Here is a 17,252-nt window from a genome sequence, read left to right as displayed (position 1 = left end):
ATATAAAATTATATTTTTTGAAAATTTTATCTTAGTTGATTGATTTGATTTTAGGAGAATGATGAGAGTTCTGGTGAATGTAATATGACTCAAAAGAGTAAATCACTCCTGTGGGAAATTGCTGTCGGCACAGTATCAGGAAAATCCCAAGACATATGTACGCTCTTTCTCTGTTATCTATCTGGGGTTTATTTATATTCACTTACAGATATAGACGAAGATTACAGATTATTTGAACTGGAAAACTCTTGAAGGACATTTAATGTACGTCTGACTTGGGTGACCATTTAATTATCTGTGATGGCATACTTTTAATGGCATTTGTCACTCTTTTACATGCACTTACACTATAAATATTTCATTACAAAACTTATCCTGAAAGGTTGTAACACAAATCTGTATCAATTCTTTCAAAGAGACTTTTTCCAAATCTTAAATCATAGCTGAGAACTCTGTATCTTTAAAATCTTAAGTTTCTAATTATAGTTAGAAGAGCAACAATTGCATTCTATTCATAAATATGATACAAAATGAGAAAGATTTTGAAATAAAACAGCATAAATACTAAAACATCTGTCTCTTTGGCTAACTTTTTTTTAATTCACTGGTTTTAGGGAAATGTTCTTTTTTCACATCTATATTATAAAATACATCACATATAATACATTCAACTATACTTAGTTTATTTTTATGATAATTGAGGCAAATAGGAACTTAAAAGAAGTGCAAAGACCTATTCAGTTTGTTTCCTTAACTATTAGATGTTCAGTATAGTTGATATTACTTTTCCACCAGAGGCATACCTTTCCAGTGTCACAATCTGTTCCATCCATTGGTGGATCCAGTTTAGTTTTGCATTCCTTCTCACTTTCCACCTTACACCACAACCCAGTGCAAATGACATGCTGAAAACCAAACAAAGAGTAAGCACAAAATCTATCCCATGCAAAATTACTTTCTGCATGCAGTCTACTAATGTTGTCTAAATTTACTAGTTTGATGGTACTGAAATATGTTTAAAGACACATTAAACATGCAAAAAACCCCAAGTGGGCAGAGTCTCCTCAGACTTTTACTAATCATGCTTCTCTAGGACTTCTAGATCCCTCCTGTTGTGCCATCCCAATGACTGCTGCTATCACACTCTTCCAATGATTCATAATTCCTCTAGAATTCATTTATTACTCTGGAAAAAAAAAGTCCAAAAGCCATTGAACCTGATCTCCACAAAGAAGACACAAAGTAACCTGACAAATGAAGTATTTTTGCTGGAAAGAAGAGACGGGATATGACAGGGGTTCAAGTCAGCAGTGAATTTTAGAGATGGAAAGAAAAGCTGCCCAGTCTGTCCCTCAGAAGTATAAGAACAAAAGAGTTTTTACTTTACTCAAAAGAAAGCACAGCCTTGCAGGATGCTGGCTCACATTTCCCTGAATTTCCTTGGCAGCTTTCCCTATTTTCCTCTAAAAAGTCCTCCTTCTCCCATGGTTTTCAGTCATGACTTCATTCTCCTTGCTGTCTGTTCCCCCCTTAACAATAAACCAAGTGGAAGTGAAGAGACGTCACATGGGGCTGAACTGTGGCCTGAATATTGTTGCATAGGCACAGTGATCCTCCTCAATATGTACATTGCCCAAAGAGGGGCAAGAAGGATCAGGAGAGGGGAATGCATTGCAAGGAGGATAAAAGATACAGAACAGCTGGGTTTTTTAAACCAGGGCTGCCAGAAGACCTGCTTTTTCTGAGTGAAATGATTTGTTATATCGGTACTCCCAGTATGAGTCTCTGTGCCATTTACACTATGCATGAAAAACGTGTCATAAATCTTATGCTACCTTGAGAAAAAAGCAGACAAAACGTAATTCAACAAAAGACTGTGTCTGAACCAGGAAACAGGGCAGTTCCAGTGGGAGTCTTGCACATAAAAATATCTGTAACATCAGTTGTCAAAAATAGTCAAAAATTGTAGAGGTCAGAAGCATTGTATAGAAACGAGACAGGATGGCAGCAGTCAGACTCACTCCTAACTCATCGTGTAAGAGTTTTTTGCTGAAGCTGAGCTAACAACACAACAACCAGCTTATGCATGTCCCCAAAAAACAGCTACAGAAGTTCTATCCTGTTCCTGGGTAATCTTAGCAAGCATTTTTCAAGTAACAAACTGTAATTTCTGTTCTTGTCTATTGTTCTTTAAACAATGTAGATGATGACAATAGTAGATGAGATAGAGTATCAGATGTTCATGACAAAGTACTTCCATACCAAGTATGAAATGAGAGACATACTGTTGGAACTACTCCACAAAAATATATGTTAATATAATGTTATTAATAAATATTTTTTGGAATACCTATAAATCTTCATTTCTGAGTGACTAAAATGGTGGAAAAGCCATCCAGATTTATCCAATTTTTAAAAAAAATAGAGTCAAATTTTCTCTTGTGTTTTCACATTTTTAAGTACATTATCATTCTTTTTTTTCCCTAAACACTTTGACCTTATGGCTTACAACAAACAGCTCTTTACATATTTAGAAACAATTCTTCTAAATACAGAGAGGCATTAAGTCAGATTTACGGGGTTTGGGGTATTTTGGGTACCTAAACACAAAGATATACTTGAACCATGTAAACTAAATGAAGTAAATCAAATCAAGACACTTTGCTTGCTAATCTGCATTGTATGCATGTTACTGTTTCTACAAATACTTGTATACCACCTCCGTACGAACCCAGGGAAGCCTAACTTCCTCAGACAGAAACTACTTTGAGCTGTAAGTGAACTGTATTCTAAAAACATTCACTTCACCAATTGTTAAAATAAGCATTCAATATTAGTAACTTTAATATTCCCCAAACCCAAGAAAAACTAAAATTTGTGGTTTATTTGTAAGGCTTTATTCTCAGCTTTTCATTTCAGTCAAATCACAAATAGACTCTTTAGTTACAGTTCAGACTGTATTTCTGTTCCAGAGGTATGAGATATGGAGATTACTGTCAGCATCTAAGTTTTGACATTTAAGGATTTCTGTATAAGGCCAGGCAAATGTGACACACCATGTGGGTTTTTCATTAGCAACCTGCAATGAAGCAGATCCGGACTGATTTGAAAACAAACAGAAATCTGGAGGCCAGTGTCAATGTTACAGTCACTCCAAAATCAGGGCACTTATACACCAGGATTTTACTCCTCTGGGGAGAAACTTTCCTCAGTCAAAATCAATATATCTAAGCTAACATTCACAAAGGTTTACTAGTTCTCTATGAAAAGTACAGTTCAACGACCATTACAGCTTTCTAGGCGAGCCAAGGGAAGGAACAGATATTGGAGATTAAAAGTTTACAATTGTGATATTAGACTATTCACAATCTGTAAAATATTTCTCTGCATGGACACTGGAAAACAAAATATTGCCAAGCACATACAAAGGACCTTTTTTTAAAAGAATGTGTTAGTCATGAGGTTTTAACAGCAAAAGCTTGTAAAATAAAACATGAAAGTCACAATGTACTATAGAAGTAGCAAAGGTCACTCCAGCTTTGGAGTTTTGTGGGGGTTTTGTGTCTGTTTGGAGTTTTTTAATTAAAATAGAGAGGCAGGTGTATGTGAATCAGAAGGATGCATTTCCAATCATAAAAGCATATGGAAAGAAAGTTCAGTTGAGAGGAATGACCAGACTGGGAATGACAAAAAGGGAATTTTAGAACAGTATTTGTGTGAAGTCAAGATTGTTTAGAATGTGGTGGTTGAGATGAGGACAGATATTTCACCAGGACTATAGCATTTCCATTACTTTTGTCCTTTTCATTGTGATCTTTCCCTGAAATGCCTTAAAAATCACCATGAAATACAACCACTCTCCTACTTTGCAAAGCTCACAGCTGTGTTATGACAAGAACTGTTTTAGTGGAACTGACCAGATAGCATTCACATCCTGGACTTTAATCTTAAAAGCCAATATTTAATAGTTCAACAATTGCATTAAATTGTCAAGCTTTACAATCCCATTTAATCACCAGGAACTACTTCTGGGCCATGATCTCACTATCTCTTATGTGAAAAAATGTTAGGATCTAATTGATTCTTGCATGAGACATTATGGGCATAAAAGCAAACTTGGCTCCCTTACAAGGTAAGCATTGAGATATGGTATAAATCTTGAACCTGGAGATCCACTTACGCTTTTCTAGGGTCTAAAAATTTTGCTTAAGATACGAAAAAAAAGGTTTTGAAATAAAGATGAAAAGGAAAAAATAAAGTCTGGACACCATTTATGAAAGGGGAATGGGAGGGCTTCACTTAGGAAAATATAGGAGTAGGATCTCAGTGGTTCCTTCAGTTCTTTACTTCATTCAATAAATTAAATTATAAAGAGGAATTCTTTATAGCAAGGGAATATCATTAGCATCAATAGTATTTCTCAGAGGTTGCCATGTAATGTGTCAGTAAAGTGCAATCTGAAAGTGCTCCTCAGTACTAACAGTTGTAGAAAATTACATCTCAGCACAAATGCACTATTGATTGTACCAATGATATCTGTAGAATTATTTTTCATCATTACCCCATTGTTTTCTTAGTTGAATGTCTGTTACACACGAAACACAGTTGCTTAATGTAGAAGACAGTATGGAATTCTGCTCATTAAATCATCTTCCAGTCTCAAAATACATAAGATTGTGACATAGTTCATAATTTATCATTTACACAGTTATACTGAAGTGCATGAACTGTTCTGCAAGTAGAACATGTCCAAAAAATCCTGGGCTATAAATTGTTGGATTTACTGACATTTAAATGAACCTTCGAGGAGTGTGTTTCTCTCATTTCCTGGCTTGTGGACAACAACTATAACCATAATAAACTGCCAGTTACTGGCAGAGTAGGAGACACTATACAGAGATTAAAGGAAGTAGTCTGGATATCACAGAATATTCAGTGGCAACCTATGCATAATTAAATAATTATTGTAATAAAGTAATACAATAACTAATGAAATACTGCATTCAATTTAGAAAGGTCTTCTAAATGTTGATTTCGCCAATGGCAGCCACAATAATTTGCATAATGAACAAAAAGAAATTTGAGTCATTTTTATATTAAGTAAAATGCAATTACATGCAAGGTTAGATTCAACATATTTGTTTTTTGTATCTAACATATTTTTATTTCTGAAGAAGATGATAAAATGAGATACTGAGTAAGAGTGCTTCACAGTTAGATGATGTTGGTGTTGCACAGTCCACGTGCTAGAACTCATGAAGGATTTCTGGAAAGTTTAAATGGTTCGGTTCTAGCCCAATTCAAATGGTAACTTCTTTTTCCTCCTTTCACTTCCTAAACAGGAAGAAAACATGTAAGAGAAGGATGACTTTCTTATCCTCTGGGCTGTGCTCTATCCATTGCTCTGAGTTTCCCCTTCACGAAAGAAACATTATTTCTATTATTTAGAAGTTCTATATCTAATTGGACTAGCAGGAAACTTCCCTAAAGGATGAGATAAATTGAAGACCCACAGCAGGGAACAAAAGAAGAAGATCTGAATATGGTGCCTAAGCTTGCTCTAAGTAGCTCGTCAGGTCTAGAAACTGAGGATCAAGTTTCTTGGATTTTTTTTTTTTGTTGCAAGGAAGGTAAAAGTGTAAATTTTGCTTCCAGATAAAAGAACACAGAAGAAAACCAACAAGGTGACTTTACAGAGGTCTCAAGGAAGCTTTGGAAAATTTCTATCTCACCACTCTCACCATGTTTTCTCAATTTTGTCCTTTGTGTTGTTTATTCATTTGTATGTAATTTCTAATAGATCAAAGGTTCTTAAAATTCATTGCAATAATGTCTCGGTTCAACATTTCATTATACCATTTCCACTTCAGGGTTGGCAGTTTTGCAGAGGATTTTGGAAAAACTGCAGATGGTTCTTCCCCTTGCTCTCTTCTCAGAAACTGTTATTGGCCTCTCTTTTTCTAACTGTTAAGAGCATAAGATTATCAAGTAACACATTCAGTTTTATGACAAGAACTAAAATTAAATTGCAGTTTGTCAGGAAAAAAGAATAGTTGAAATGAACACAGGCCTTTTTTATTGTCTTGAATCATTACCATATTCTTTCTTCACAGCAAACCCACACTATACTTGGATTTAAATTAAAATTGTATACTGATACAAATATTTAATAGGAAATTTCTGAAAATTTTAATATAAGTATAAATATTTAATACAAATATAAAGCAATGATCCAGTAAGTAGGAAAAAGCAGAATAATTTAGTTAGCTTAAAATAAGTGATTTAGCTGAAAGGTGTCCTCTTACATACAGAATGTCAGAAGAGGGGACCACAATTGAAGATGACTAGAAATGGACAATAAGGTGTGAGCACCTAGAACCTAAGTAATCTCTGTGCAAACAGTTGAACACTACCTGGGTAATATTCACTGAATTTAATTTCCTAACATTTCTAAAATAATAATGTAAACAAAGAAACCTCAGAGTCAGGAAGTCAAAAGAATATTCACTGCATCTATGAAAAAAACACAACAAGCACAGGACAACTTGACTATCTGAATTTAAATATCTGAAGTAGAACAAAACACAAAGGTAATAAGAAAGGGATTTATCCAGACAAATGAAAAGCATACAAAGGTATTATGCAACAGCAAGTCTTGTCTCAGCAAAGTTTTTGTCTCTTCAACTACTTTTGAGAATCTTTAAACATTAAAGAAGACCTACAAGAAATACTAAACACTCTGCCATTTTCTTACTCAAAATAGACTTTAGAAAATGAAAAACAGAAATCGCATCCTTCAATTGAAAACAATGTACTAAAAAGCAAGAAACAGGTTGAAATTCATGAAAAAAGCCCTTGGAAGTAATGAAGAACATTTGTAGAACTGTGACATAGAGTTTTACTGCTCATGGCCAGAGTGAAAATGTTTTTGATAAGGCAGCTAAAACAAAATCCAGAAACTATGGCTTTTTTTTTCTCTTCAACTCTACCACTCTCAGCATGCCTTAGTTGTACATGTACTGTAATGTTTCCTTTGAGGGTCTTTTAGATAAAGATTAGTCTCAGTGAAAGTCTCTGAAGAAATAGTACTATGTCCAAACTGAAAACAGGAAGAGAACTGAAGAACTAAAGGGAAAAGGAATTATGTTTTCCTATTTAGTACTCCTAACCTTTTCAGGCTATCTGCCCACTGATTCTGATGGAATTTTATTTCACAGTTCCTCTACTCCCTGCTCTATCAATCCATCCTCCAAGCTCGTTATTTATTTGTATATCATCTTCCCATCTTGTCTTGGTAAGTGTCTTAAGGGCTTCCAACATGTTTAGTCTCTCCTGTTGATGTTAAAAAAGGTTGACTTTTCTCCATAAAAACCGTTCTGAAACTGCTTCTTCAATCAGACGTCTACTAGTATCAGTTCATAAAATTAGGAAGACCTGTTCAATTTTGCAAATCTGTCTTTTTAAGGTTAATATCTAGTGACACTGCTTCACACTGCTGATGAAGCAACATCAGCAAACTGACTTAAGTACTGGAACTCCTCTCGTCATGGCACTGTACAGCTCTGCCTGGGCTCACAGGGGCCTCCTGGGAGGTGCAGAGAGCCCAGCTAACACCACTATTACTCCTCCAAGCACAGCATAATCTTCTGAACGTTAGAAATGGCCAGTCAGTACCCAAACCATAATAAAATGGAACCCAAGTAATAAATTGCAGATATTCCACTTGCTGCAACAAGAAGTCTTAACACTATGACATCATTTGTTTCTAAAGTGCAACGAAAGTATCAATAAAACACATTTCAGGATACCCAGAGACCCAAAGCACGACTTACAAGAAAAACAAATGAAAATGTGCATATTAATTTTTAGAAAGCAAATGTAAAATTCTTATTTCAAAGGTGCTACATTCTCTACCAAACACATGTACAAAAGCTATTCTTACACAAAAATTGGATGGCAGATGTATTTTCTGAAGTACAGACACAGTCTTACCTGCATTTCTTGGCAAAAGGAAGCAGTTGGTCCAAAAAGAATCTGACACTGCTCATCGGCAGTGTATGTCATTCCTGGGAGCTTAGAGGGAATAATCACAGAATTGAGGCTCTGAGGATTCGTCTGTACCAGACAGTTACTGGCCTTTGACCTGGTAATATGCAGAGATTCATATGCTGAGCAATCCAAGAGTCTGATTGCCACACCAACTTAAACTTGCATACAACATTTGAAATACGTGGACAATTACAATTTTTTTATTCATCAGCATTGGGCTGCTTCTCATGTTTAAACTGATATGGCCCACTTGTTATAAGTTGATGTATTCTGTTGCACATTTGCAGAAAGATAATCTAATCTATCAACATTTCAGAAAAGTACTGGCCAACATTTTAGCATAACTTACCTAATGGATTAAGGTTTTGGTAGCCAAACATTTCAGTACACAGCATATTAATATATTGTAAATATAGTGACATATATAGAATGTGTATATAAGTATATAAAAATATAATCATATACCTTAAGACATGAAAACATAAAAATCCACATAATTGCTGGAAACAGATTTTAATAAATCTAATATTAGATTGAGATGATTTTAAATATTTTGACGGATTTTGCAAAACAAATCTCCCACAGAAGCAAAAAATATTTAAAACTTATTATTTCAGTATATTAATTGCAACTATTTGTAAATGACATACAGTAAGAGTTCTTTTCTTGAATTATATACCTGAGAAATCTTTCCAGATCTTCCCTGCTGCACTGAGACCATGAAACATCGCCAAGATTCTGTCCTTTAATCCACTCCCCAGACATGATATGGACACCATCTGCACAGGATGGGTGGTCATTGTCGTGGTTTATCCCCATGCTGAATTTTGAAGTGATTAAAAATAAAACAAAGCACAACAAATTAACAGGTTGCTTTCAGAAATTTGGAAGTTAAAACTCTTGCAAAGGGCTGTAAAAAGCTCATATATACTATATGTAGGAACTCTCTTTTGATTATTTTTCCCATGCTGTATTTCATAGAAGTGCATGGAACCATGTGTAGAGGCCAATTCTATAATTAAAGATGAAAGTGGAGCTGCATTTATTTGATGAGCAATACTGCATTCTAATCATATTTTCATTTGCATTCTAATCATGCAGTTCAAAACATATTTTGGACAACTTTTTGAATTTTCAAAACTGTACAATTACTGCAAGTTTAATGAATACTACTTCTCTTGTAAATGGGCAACAAAAATACTGGAAATTTATTTTTTAAGATTCGTGATATTTTGGCAGTGACTCTATCTTCATTCTATATGGAACTGATTGTTTGAAATTTTACAGAACAGTAAAATTATTACTCCTTTAATGTGTAATTATTGTCTCTAAAGAAAAACACCTAAATGTGTTTTCAATCTCTTGTTAAAAGTAACACTGATGAAGAAATTAAATAGATTTTGATTTTAAAGACGTAGCATCCATATGCATCCCAGTGAGTTCTCATACTCAATGCACTGCAATAAAAAATTCTACTAAATACCTGCTTGAAGCTGATGTTTTAACCGAAGATTCACTGTCACTCTCATTCACAATTAGCAAACAGAGAGGAAGAAGATAAACAAGATTTTCAAAATTAGCTAAGTGGATCATGCTTGACTCGTGTTATAAGAAATAAATACACTCAGCAGTTTTTGAAGATTTACAAATGAGTATGAGATTACTCTCCAGAGTACTGGATTTAAAGTAGTGCTGGAATTTTGTAGCACTAATCTGCCCTGCAGAAAGGCAAAGCTTCACAGTTGATAAAACTCTATGCCTTGTATTGATTCTTTCACTTACAGACTGCAAAGACAGAATAAATTTGCTGTGTCTGTAGAAAAACTGGAGTACATCATGCTTCTCTTTATTTCACCACACCACAGTGGCAAATGGCAAAAAAGACCTGTCTCCCAACACTTTTATTCTCCACTCTATCCCAAAATCCATTCATGACTAGACCAAATTTTACATACATTTGCAACTTGCTTTACTTTGTGTTTACTAATGAAATTGAAATATCACGTAGGGCTTTACCTTGCCTATAGAAGTGCTCTGTGTCTTACAATGATGTGTACATCCTACAGTCTGGAGCTCTGGAACAGTGGCTTCTGCATAAATTGGATATTTTGCTATCTGTAAACAGTATAACTGAGGCAAGCAAATCTGTCTGACTCTCATCTTAGCCTCTGTCTTTTCCTGACCTGCCTGAATGGGACAAAACATCTACACAGAAGTGCCTCTGCACTTGCTTTACATTCTCCTTGCATGCCTCACATGCAGAATTTGAGATGTCTCTATCTCCGGAGTTATTTACACCTGTAGGAACTACGGAGGAAGACACAAAAAAATCTAATGATACTAAACCTTGTGGACTACATAAGAAATCAATTTTGCTTATAGCTCTTTGAGTTATATGCTTCCTTAGCGCAAAAGTAGTCATTTAAAAGTACTCATTTGTCAGTATCACATATACTGTAGGATTTAAACTAAAACATTTACAACACAAAATCTTGACAAAATTTATTATACAATTGATGGCTCCCATTTATGCAGAGTGCAATTAACACGTTTTTATGTTTAAAACATTTTTTTAAATGAAAATTACAAAACCCCTGTAATTTCTAATTATTATTTCTCTTCACTCTGAAGAGCAATTCTTGAAGCTAGACTTCACAAAATAGTCTTTCTCTAAAGTCATCCAGAAAAATGTGTGCTGAGCTGAATCATGATCTTGACAGTTTGAAAAAACAATTACACTAGCCACCACTGCATACCTATATCAGTGTACCCACTTTTTCCAATCTACTACCACAGAAGCATTTTGTAAAGTTTATTAGCAAAAGAATTCTGAGGAAAACATTGTTTTAAAGTAAGAAGTAGTAAAAACTGTTGGACTTGTAACAGCTGTGTATATCAGCTATTTAAGCACTAATAAAAAACCTAATTCTAATAATCATCCAAGACTTTAGCTGCCCATATTTTTATAACACTTCTCCTATTCTGCTTTGACATTCAACTGTAGTTCAAAATATCTGCACTAATCCAATGGAATTCATTCCTCAATTCTCTTCACCTCCAAATTAAGTACACAGAAAAAAATCCAGAAAACAGTAAAGACAAGTATTGAAGACTTTGCCTACCTGAATGAATAGGCATTTAAAAATGCCTATTCAAAAGGTAAATGCAGGTTGTATGTTAACAACATTTAACTAAATCGCGAGACAATATCGGAGAAGTAAGCTACAGAAGCAACAGAACCTGCTCTTAAACATTCTCAGAAATGTTTTCTTCAGTAAGGTCTTTTGATCTCTTCTGTGGAATGGTAGTGGCTGCATATTTTTATCTGACCTAGTATCAATTACAAGACCACATAAAAGTCAATGTGCAGCAGAACTGACTTCTGATTTCATTTCTCTCATTACGTGTGTGGTGAAAAAAAGAAGATGAACAGTCATTGCTTTATTTACAAGAGAATGAGTAATGTAAGCATGTGTACCTACTTCTCCATTAACGATCAAGGATATAACAATATTCAATGCTTGCAGTGGTGGTCATGGTGTTTTCTAGCCTCCCTTGCTGCCCATGACAACTATATCCTTTCACTAATACAAAGGTACCACAGAAACTGTGTCTGTGTAAGGTGCTGTTCTGCCTCTTCCTATAGAATGTACTGTGCACTTAGCACATTGCCCCCTCTCCTCTCTCCCACAGCTGTGATCATTCAACCTCATACAAGAGTAAAGCAACACGATGTGCATGTGGGAAGAAGACAAAGGAGTTTGGGATTACAGGGTAACTTTGTAATAGCCTGAAAAAACACAATTAACAAAGAAGACAGTGCTGTACTTTAACCAGTACACCATGTCTATATATAGAAATAAAATATATTTTTAAGAACAGAAGTGTTATTTATTCAGTGTTACATAAAAATGCTCTACCCACTCTGGTTAAGGGCTGTATATAGCAGATAAAATACACAAGTAGGAAGCATTCTATAGAATGCCTTCCCTAAGTAAAATATTAGCAACATTTAAATTCACACTATGCAATTAAACTATATTTTAATAATCTCAATTTAAAATTATTTTGGCAAAGAGCCTTGGTCCAATAAACTCCACTAACAGCATCAGCCAAGTCCACCGAAAAAAATATTTTTTGTTTAAAAACCCTCTAAAAATTCTTTAGAAGATTATTTATGGTTTTAGTGATATCATGTATAAAGTTGGAATCATTTTTCCTAAATCTTTAGTAAGTAACTAGGAATAGTACAAAGAAAGAAACATCATTAAATTCTCTGTGTTTGGAAATCAGAATTAAGAACTCAGGCCACTGAATGTAGAAGAAAACTATTAGTTCAATATTTCAGTTAAAAAACAATTCTTTTGCAATTAACTACTGCAATTATATGTGTACAGCTGGAATCAGACAACAGCATCTCTCGTGTCATTTTAGGGAATAGGTTATATTCTTGCATTCAAAATGCATTCCCAGTGTCAACATACTGAACAAGTACTAAGTATTATAATTTAACTTGACCTTATCATAATGAAGTATTACAAAATCAAAGCTCTTTTAAGCCTCAACAGAGGATCCTCAGTCATTATTCTATATTTAAATAAGCTAAATAAGGTTATGCACACACCTTCTTGGAAGAACTAGGTCTGCGTTGCTATTTTATATTTCTCCTCACTGTAGGACATCAAAATTATTTGACATGTGCTACTTTCACGACAACATGAATTTGCTCAGTGACCCCATATGCTTCCAGGTGAAAGCTTTTTATTATTTATTCATTATTTTATTTTTGCTTTGCAAATGGCAGATGATGGTTGTCACCATCCTATTACACTTAAAATGCAAGTAGTGCAGCTGAACAAGAATGATGCTAAAACCAGAAACAGGCTAAGAAGGGACAAAGATCAAATAGTAACAAAAACTTGATATAGGCGCAATTAATTAGGTCAGTTCAGATAGATGTGGAGAATTACTTTAGGCTTATCTGTAAACAAAAAATGAGAGAATTAAATAAAGAGAACTAGTACTGCTCAGATTTTTCCAGTCACTAACAGTGAGACAGATTAGAAAGCAAGAGACAGATTAAGAAAAGTGCAAGAGCAAGTGGTCAAGGATCCAGCACTAGAATATTCACTATAATAAATAGATTCCCAAATACTAAAAGAGCTACTTCTTCCGAGTCATATACAGAACAAAGGAACGATGAGCATAAACTGCAGATCAAGTACAATACTACTAGTGTAAGCTCAGGAGAGACTGAAAATTACTAGAAAACTTTCCCTTTGTGAAGGAGAAAGTCAATCTCTGAATGCAGTAGGCAGTTTGTATCTGTGATGTGTGATGGGATCATGGTGCCATCTGATCTGTTTAAAAATTCATTTTAGTAAAAGTGATTACTACACAGTATTTGGAAATTAACTACAATTTTTATCCTACATATTTTTTCCATTCTGTGAAATAAATCACAAACATAACAAATTATATTACCTTGAAAATAAAAATTTCTTTTAAAAGTATTATTAATAATAGTGTTATCTTCCTTATTATTTCCACTGCTTTCTTTTTTGTCATCATTTTGTCCAACAGTATGCTAGAATGATCAAAAATTGTTAAACTGTGGACCCAGAAATTACAAGGTTTAAAAGCTTACATCAATTTTTCTAATCTGAAATTTTGCAGTATCATGAGGATGTATTTGATAAATGAAAATAACACCCCTTATGTGACTAAGAGACACAGAGACAGAAGCTATACTATTTTCTCAGTACCTTTATTGTACTTTTTCAATGAAGTGTTTTGTCACAGTGCCATTTTTATGGAGAAAAATATATAAAAAGACCAAATTAGCTGCAGTTTTTATAAGCTTTTTATATGTTGGTTTGGGGGTTTTTTTAATTTTAAAATTTTTTTTGTTGTTTTTTTTAAATCCCAGTTAGTGAAATAGTAAGTGTTGTATGATTTTTTTCTATGTCCTTTAAAACATATGAGGGCTTCACAGATCATTGAATAAATGGGATAAGACACATTTCAACTTGTAAATTAATTATTTAGCTGAAAGTGAAAGGCAATTGACCCAGCTACAGAAAAACTATGATGGTAAAAGGTAGAACATTATTTCTTTTGAAAAGAGTTTATCTTCAAAGGAAAATCTACTGAACAAGGAAATCTCAATCTTCTTGTTAATAATTAGATGATCTGAAAAATTAAAAATATATAACTATTTGCAATTATGACTTCTTTTTTGTGAATCATAAATCATTCTCCACAACGTTGGCAATTCAGATTACATTTTCAGTCTTAATTGGGTAAAAGTACCACATGCGTATTAGTAGAGGGATACTAACATACACTGGATGCTACAGTCCAGCTGACTTTGCAGCTTTTGCTGAACAGCTGTTTTTCCCTCTGTATCTCCAATACTTCTACCACCATGCTCCATGATGCTGGATCTAGACAAAGATGCCACGGTCCTTTGACTGAAGTATATAAATAATTTAAAGCTTTGCTGTGACAGATGTATTTAGCATCAAAACATGAAAATATAAATTGCCCCTTGCTGAAAGTTTTTTACAGAAATCATATAATACAGGAAAAGCATTTGCTTCTGGCAAATATGACACCCATGCCACATTCTTGAGCTATTACATACTTGGGTGAAGAGCTAAAAAAAATAGTTTTCTTATAAAAAAAAAACACTGACACTGATCTTTTGCCAACTTTTTCACAGCTCTTTTAAATGTATTAGATTATCAATTAAGCCTTTGTAGGATGTTGCCCAGTTAATAACTGTTTAGTTTACAAATGTTATCCTAAGGAAAATCTAACACAAATCCATCCTGAAACAGTATAGCCTGGCAGAAATGCGACTCTTAATACCTTGCTAGAGAAACGGTTGACTAATCTCAATTTCAAGTAAAAAATCACCATATCTTTCAAAGTTACTAAAATGCTGATGCAGTGCTTCTTCCCTGTCTCAGTGCTTCATTTCTTCCTGAGCTGTTTCTTTCTTCAGCTGTCTTGCTACCAGCAAAAGGCTTGTGATGCTTTATTTCTGCCTGGCATTGCAGTGATGTGTGAAGTGAAGATCTTTCCGTGACTAGAACTGGACCAACAAAACTAATTTTCTTTTTCATGGTTTTTAATACCAGATAAGTTTTGAGTAAGAGTAAACAGAAATGCTAAGTATGTAACAGACTTCATTATTTTTCTGTTACCTGTAATCTTAAGTGTATTTTGGTGTACAATTTTCAGGCCACTGAAGTTTGGAATGATACACCCATGTGCCCAGTAAGACCTTAAGCTGATTGAAGAAGCCTAAGTGTATGACTGTGGAACACAGTCTACTTTGATATGGATGCAGGAGAACAAGAGATTATCAACTTTTAAAGAACTTGCCCACTAAACCACGAAAAATTAATGTAAGGTAATACAGTTTTTAATGACTGATTACACAGACAGAGCTCAAAAATCAATTGTTGACTTAATTAAAATATCATCTCCATTCAGATACACAAGGCTAGAACAAAGACATTTCATATTGCAAAGTCAGGTTTAGTCTGCCTTTGTATTTCATTGAGAATATTTCTGTTGTAATTGGAAAAACTAAAAAACCAACGACACAATGCTTAATAAACATCCATGTATCACAAGTACACAATATCAGGGTCTCTTCTCCCAGGCAACTAACAACAGGACAAGAGGACATGACCTCAAGATGTGCCAGGGGAGTTCAGGTTGAATATCAGGAAAAATTTCTTCAATTAAAGGGTGGTTAAGCATCAGAACTTTATATTCATTAATACAATGACAACTTTGTTTGTATATGCTCTCAGAAAACAAAAATCAACAGCATCTAAATTGTGTAAGTTTTGAATCTATTTGTATGATAGCTTATGGGCAAGAATAATATTTGTTGTACAGATGGGAAAAAAATACAATTTTTTTTCTTTATCCTTCAAGAAGCAAAGTCTTTGGGAAAGCTATTGCTTCCATGCTGCTAAACTAGACTCTTCACAAGAGCAACTAGAATGGTTAAAGACATTACACACAAAAAAAACAAGGTAGTAGCTAAAGGACTTCAAGATTCAAAAAGAGTTAGTGAAAATTTTATAGAAAAGATGATGTGTTGAAAGAAGAACAATTTATGACTGGTCTGTATGGTGAGCATTTAAACTCTGTTTCTGAGGCAGTTAAGAATGAGCAAGACAAATCTCTGTGAGAGATACTCTAGATATGTTTGAATCTGCTGAAGTCCTTTCCAATAGGATCTACATTCAAATGTTTGTCTTCAAATATTTTTATATTGTCTCTTCACAAAGGTTCAGCTACTTCTAGTGTCTTCTTTGCAACTGCCAGGGCCTGGCTGGTAAACAGAGACAGTCAGAAAAACAGGCAGAAAAAACAAATGTCTCTAAAATACCACCTTACACTCTTTGGTGCGAGACCACTCTATTTCCATTTGTGACAGCTAAGGACTCTGACTCCATAATGAAGCAGGGATTAAGGTGAATGCCCTTCTGCCTCTGCATCTTTTACACTGGAGGATCCCCTTTTTTTTTTCTTTTTTTTTTCCCCAGCAGCTGCACATATATCTCTGGCTACCTATTCTTTGATTTTTGTGGTAGTCCTTCTATTTACTATCTGGTTTGTTACTAGCCTTCGTGAGTTCAGATTTCTTGAAGAAATGTGTGGTTCAATCAACATCCTGTCTTTCATAATGACACAAGGTTTGATTTATTCTTTATTTCCACTTTTTAAAAATATCTATTACATTACCCACAGAGAATTGTGAGGATGTCTCTAAGGACATCCAAATGCCATTACTACTATGAGACTATGATGGCTGGGATACCATCATGATTTGTTTTTCCGAGTTTATTTGAATTAGTATGGAAGGATTTGAAAGCTCTGAAATTTCATATGTAGCCTTGTAACTTTTCTTCCCCCAGGATTTATGTATTAGCCATTTAAGTTTTACGTTCCTGCAAAATCCTTTCTCTTTCAAAGTCCAACAGCAATGCAAAGCCATGAAGATATTTCAAGTTCACAAACAAATGTAACACAGGTTATAGAGCCTGGCCTGTCCTGCAGCCTTGGAAGAATTGCTAACAGCACCAGTGAGCTTCTCTGTCTACCTTGTTTCATGTGCTGCTTGGCATCTAGAAGACCTTAGCATGTCAAAGATAGGTTTGATTGTCTGCTGCAAG

At 34.4% G+C, this 17,252-nt stretch overlaps 1 protein-coding gene across 1 annotated transcript in view; it reads right to left on the bottom strand.

The window, feature by feature from the left end:
- ADAMTS19 (ADAM metallopeptidase with thrombospondin type 1 motif 19) overlaps window positions 1–17,252 on the bottom strand; it is a 136,443-nt gene that overhangs the window by 47,220 nt on the left and 71,971 nt on the right. Inside the window, exons 9-11 of the mRNA XM_032096782.1 lie at window positions 8,729–8,869; window positions 7,993–8,143; window positions 804–905 (exon numbers count right to left, since the gene is read on the bottom strand). Coding sequence (XP_031952673.1) covers window positions 804–905; window positions 7,993–8,143; window positions 8,729–8,869 — 394 coding nt within the window. The remainder of the gene's footprint in view (window positions 1–803; window positions 906–7,992; window positions 8,144–8,728; window positions 8,870–17,252) is intronic.

This window comes from Corvus moneduloides, chromosome Z (genome assembly GCF_009650955.1).
Source record: "Corvus moneduloides isolate bCorMon1 chromosome Z, bCorMon1.pri, whole genome shotgun sequence".
Classification (NCBI taxonomy): Eukaryota; Metazoa; Chordata; class Aves; order Passeriformes; family Corvidae; genus Corvus; species Corvus moneduloides.
The sequence above is the reverse complement of the archived record's forward strand: the minus strand, read 5'-3'. Positions and strand labels throughout refer to the sequence as shown.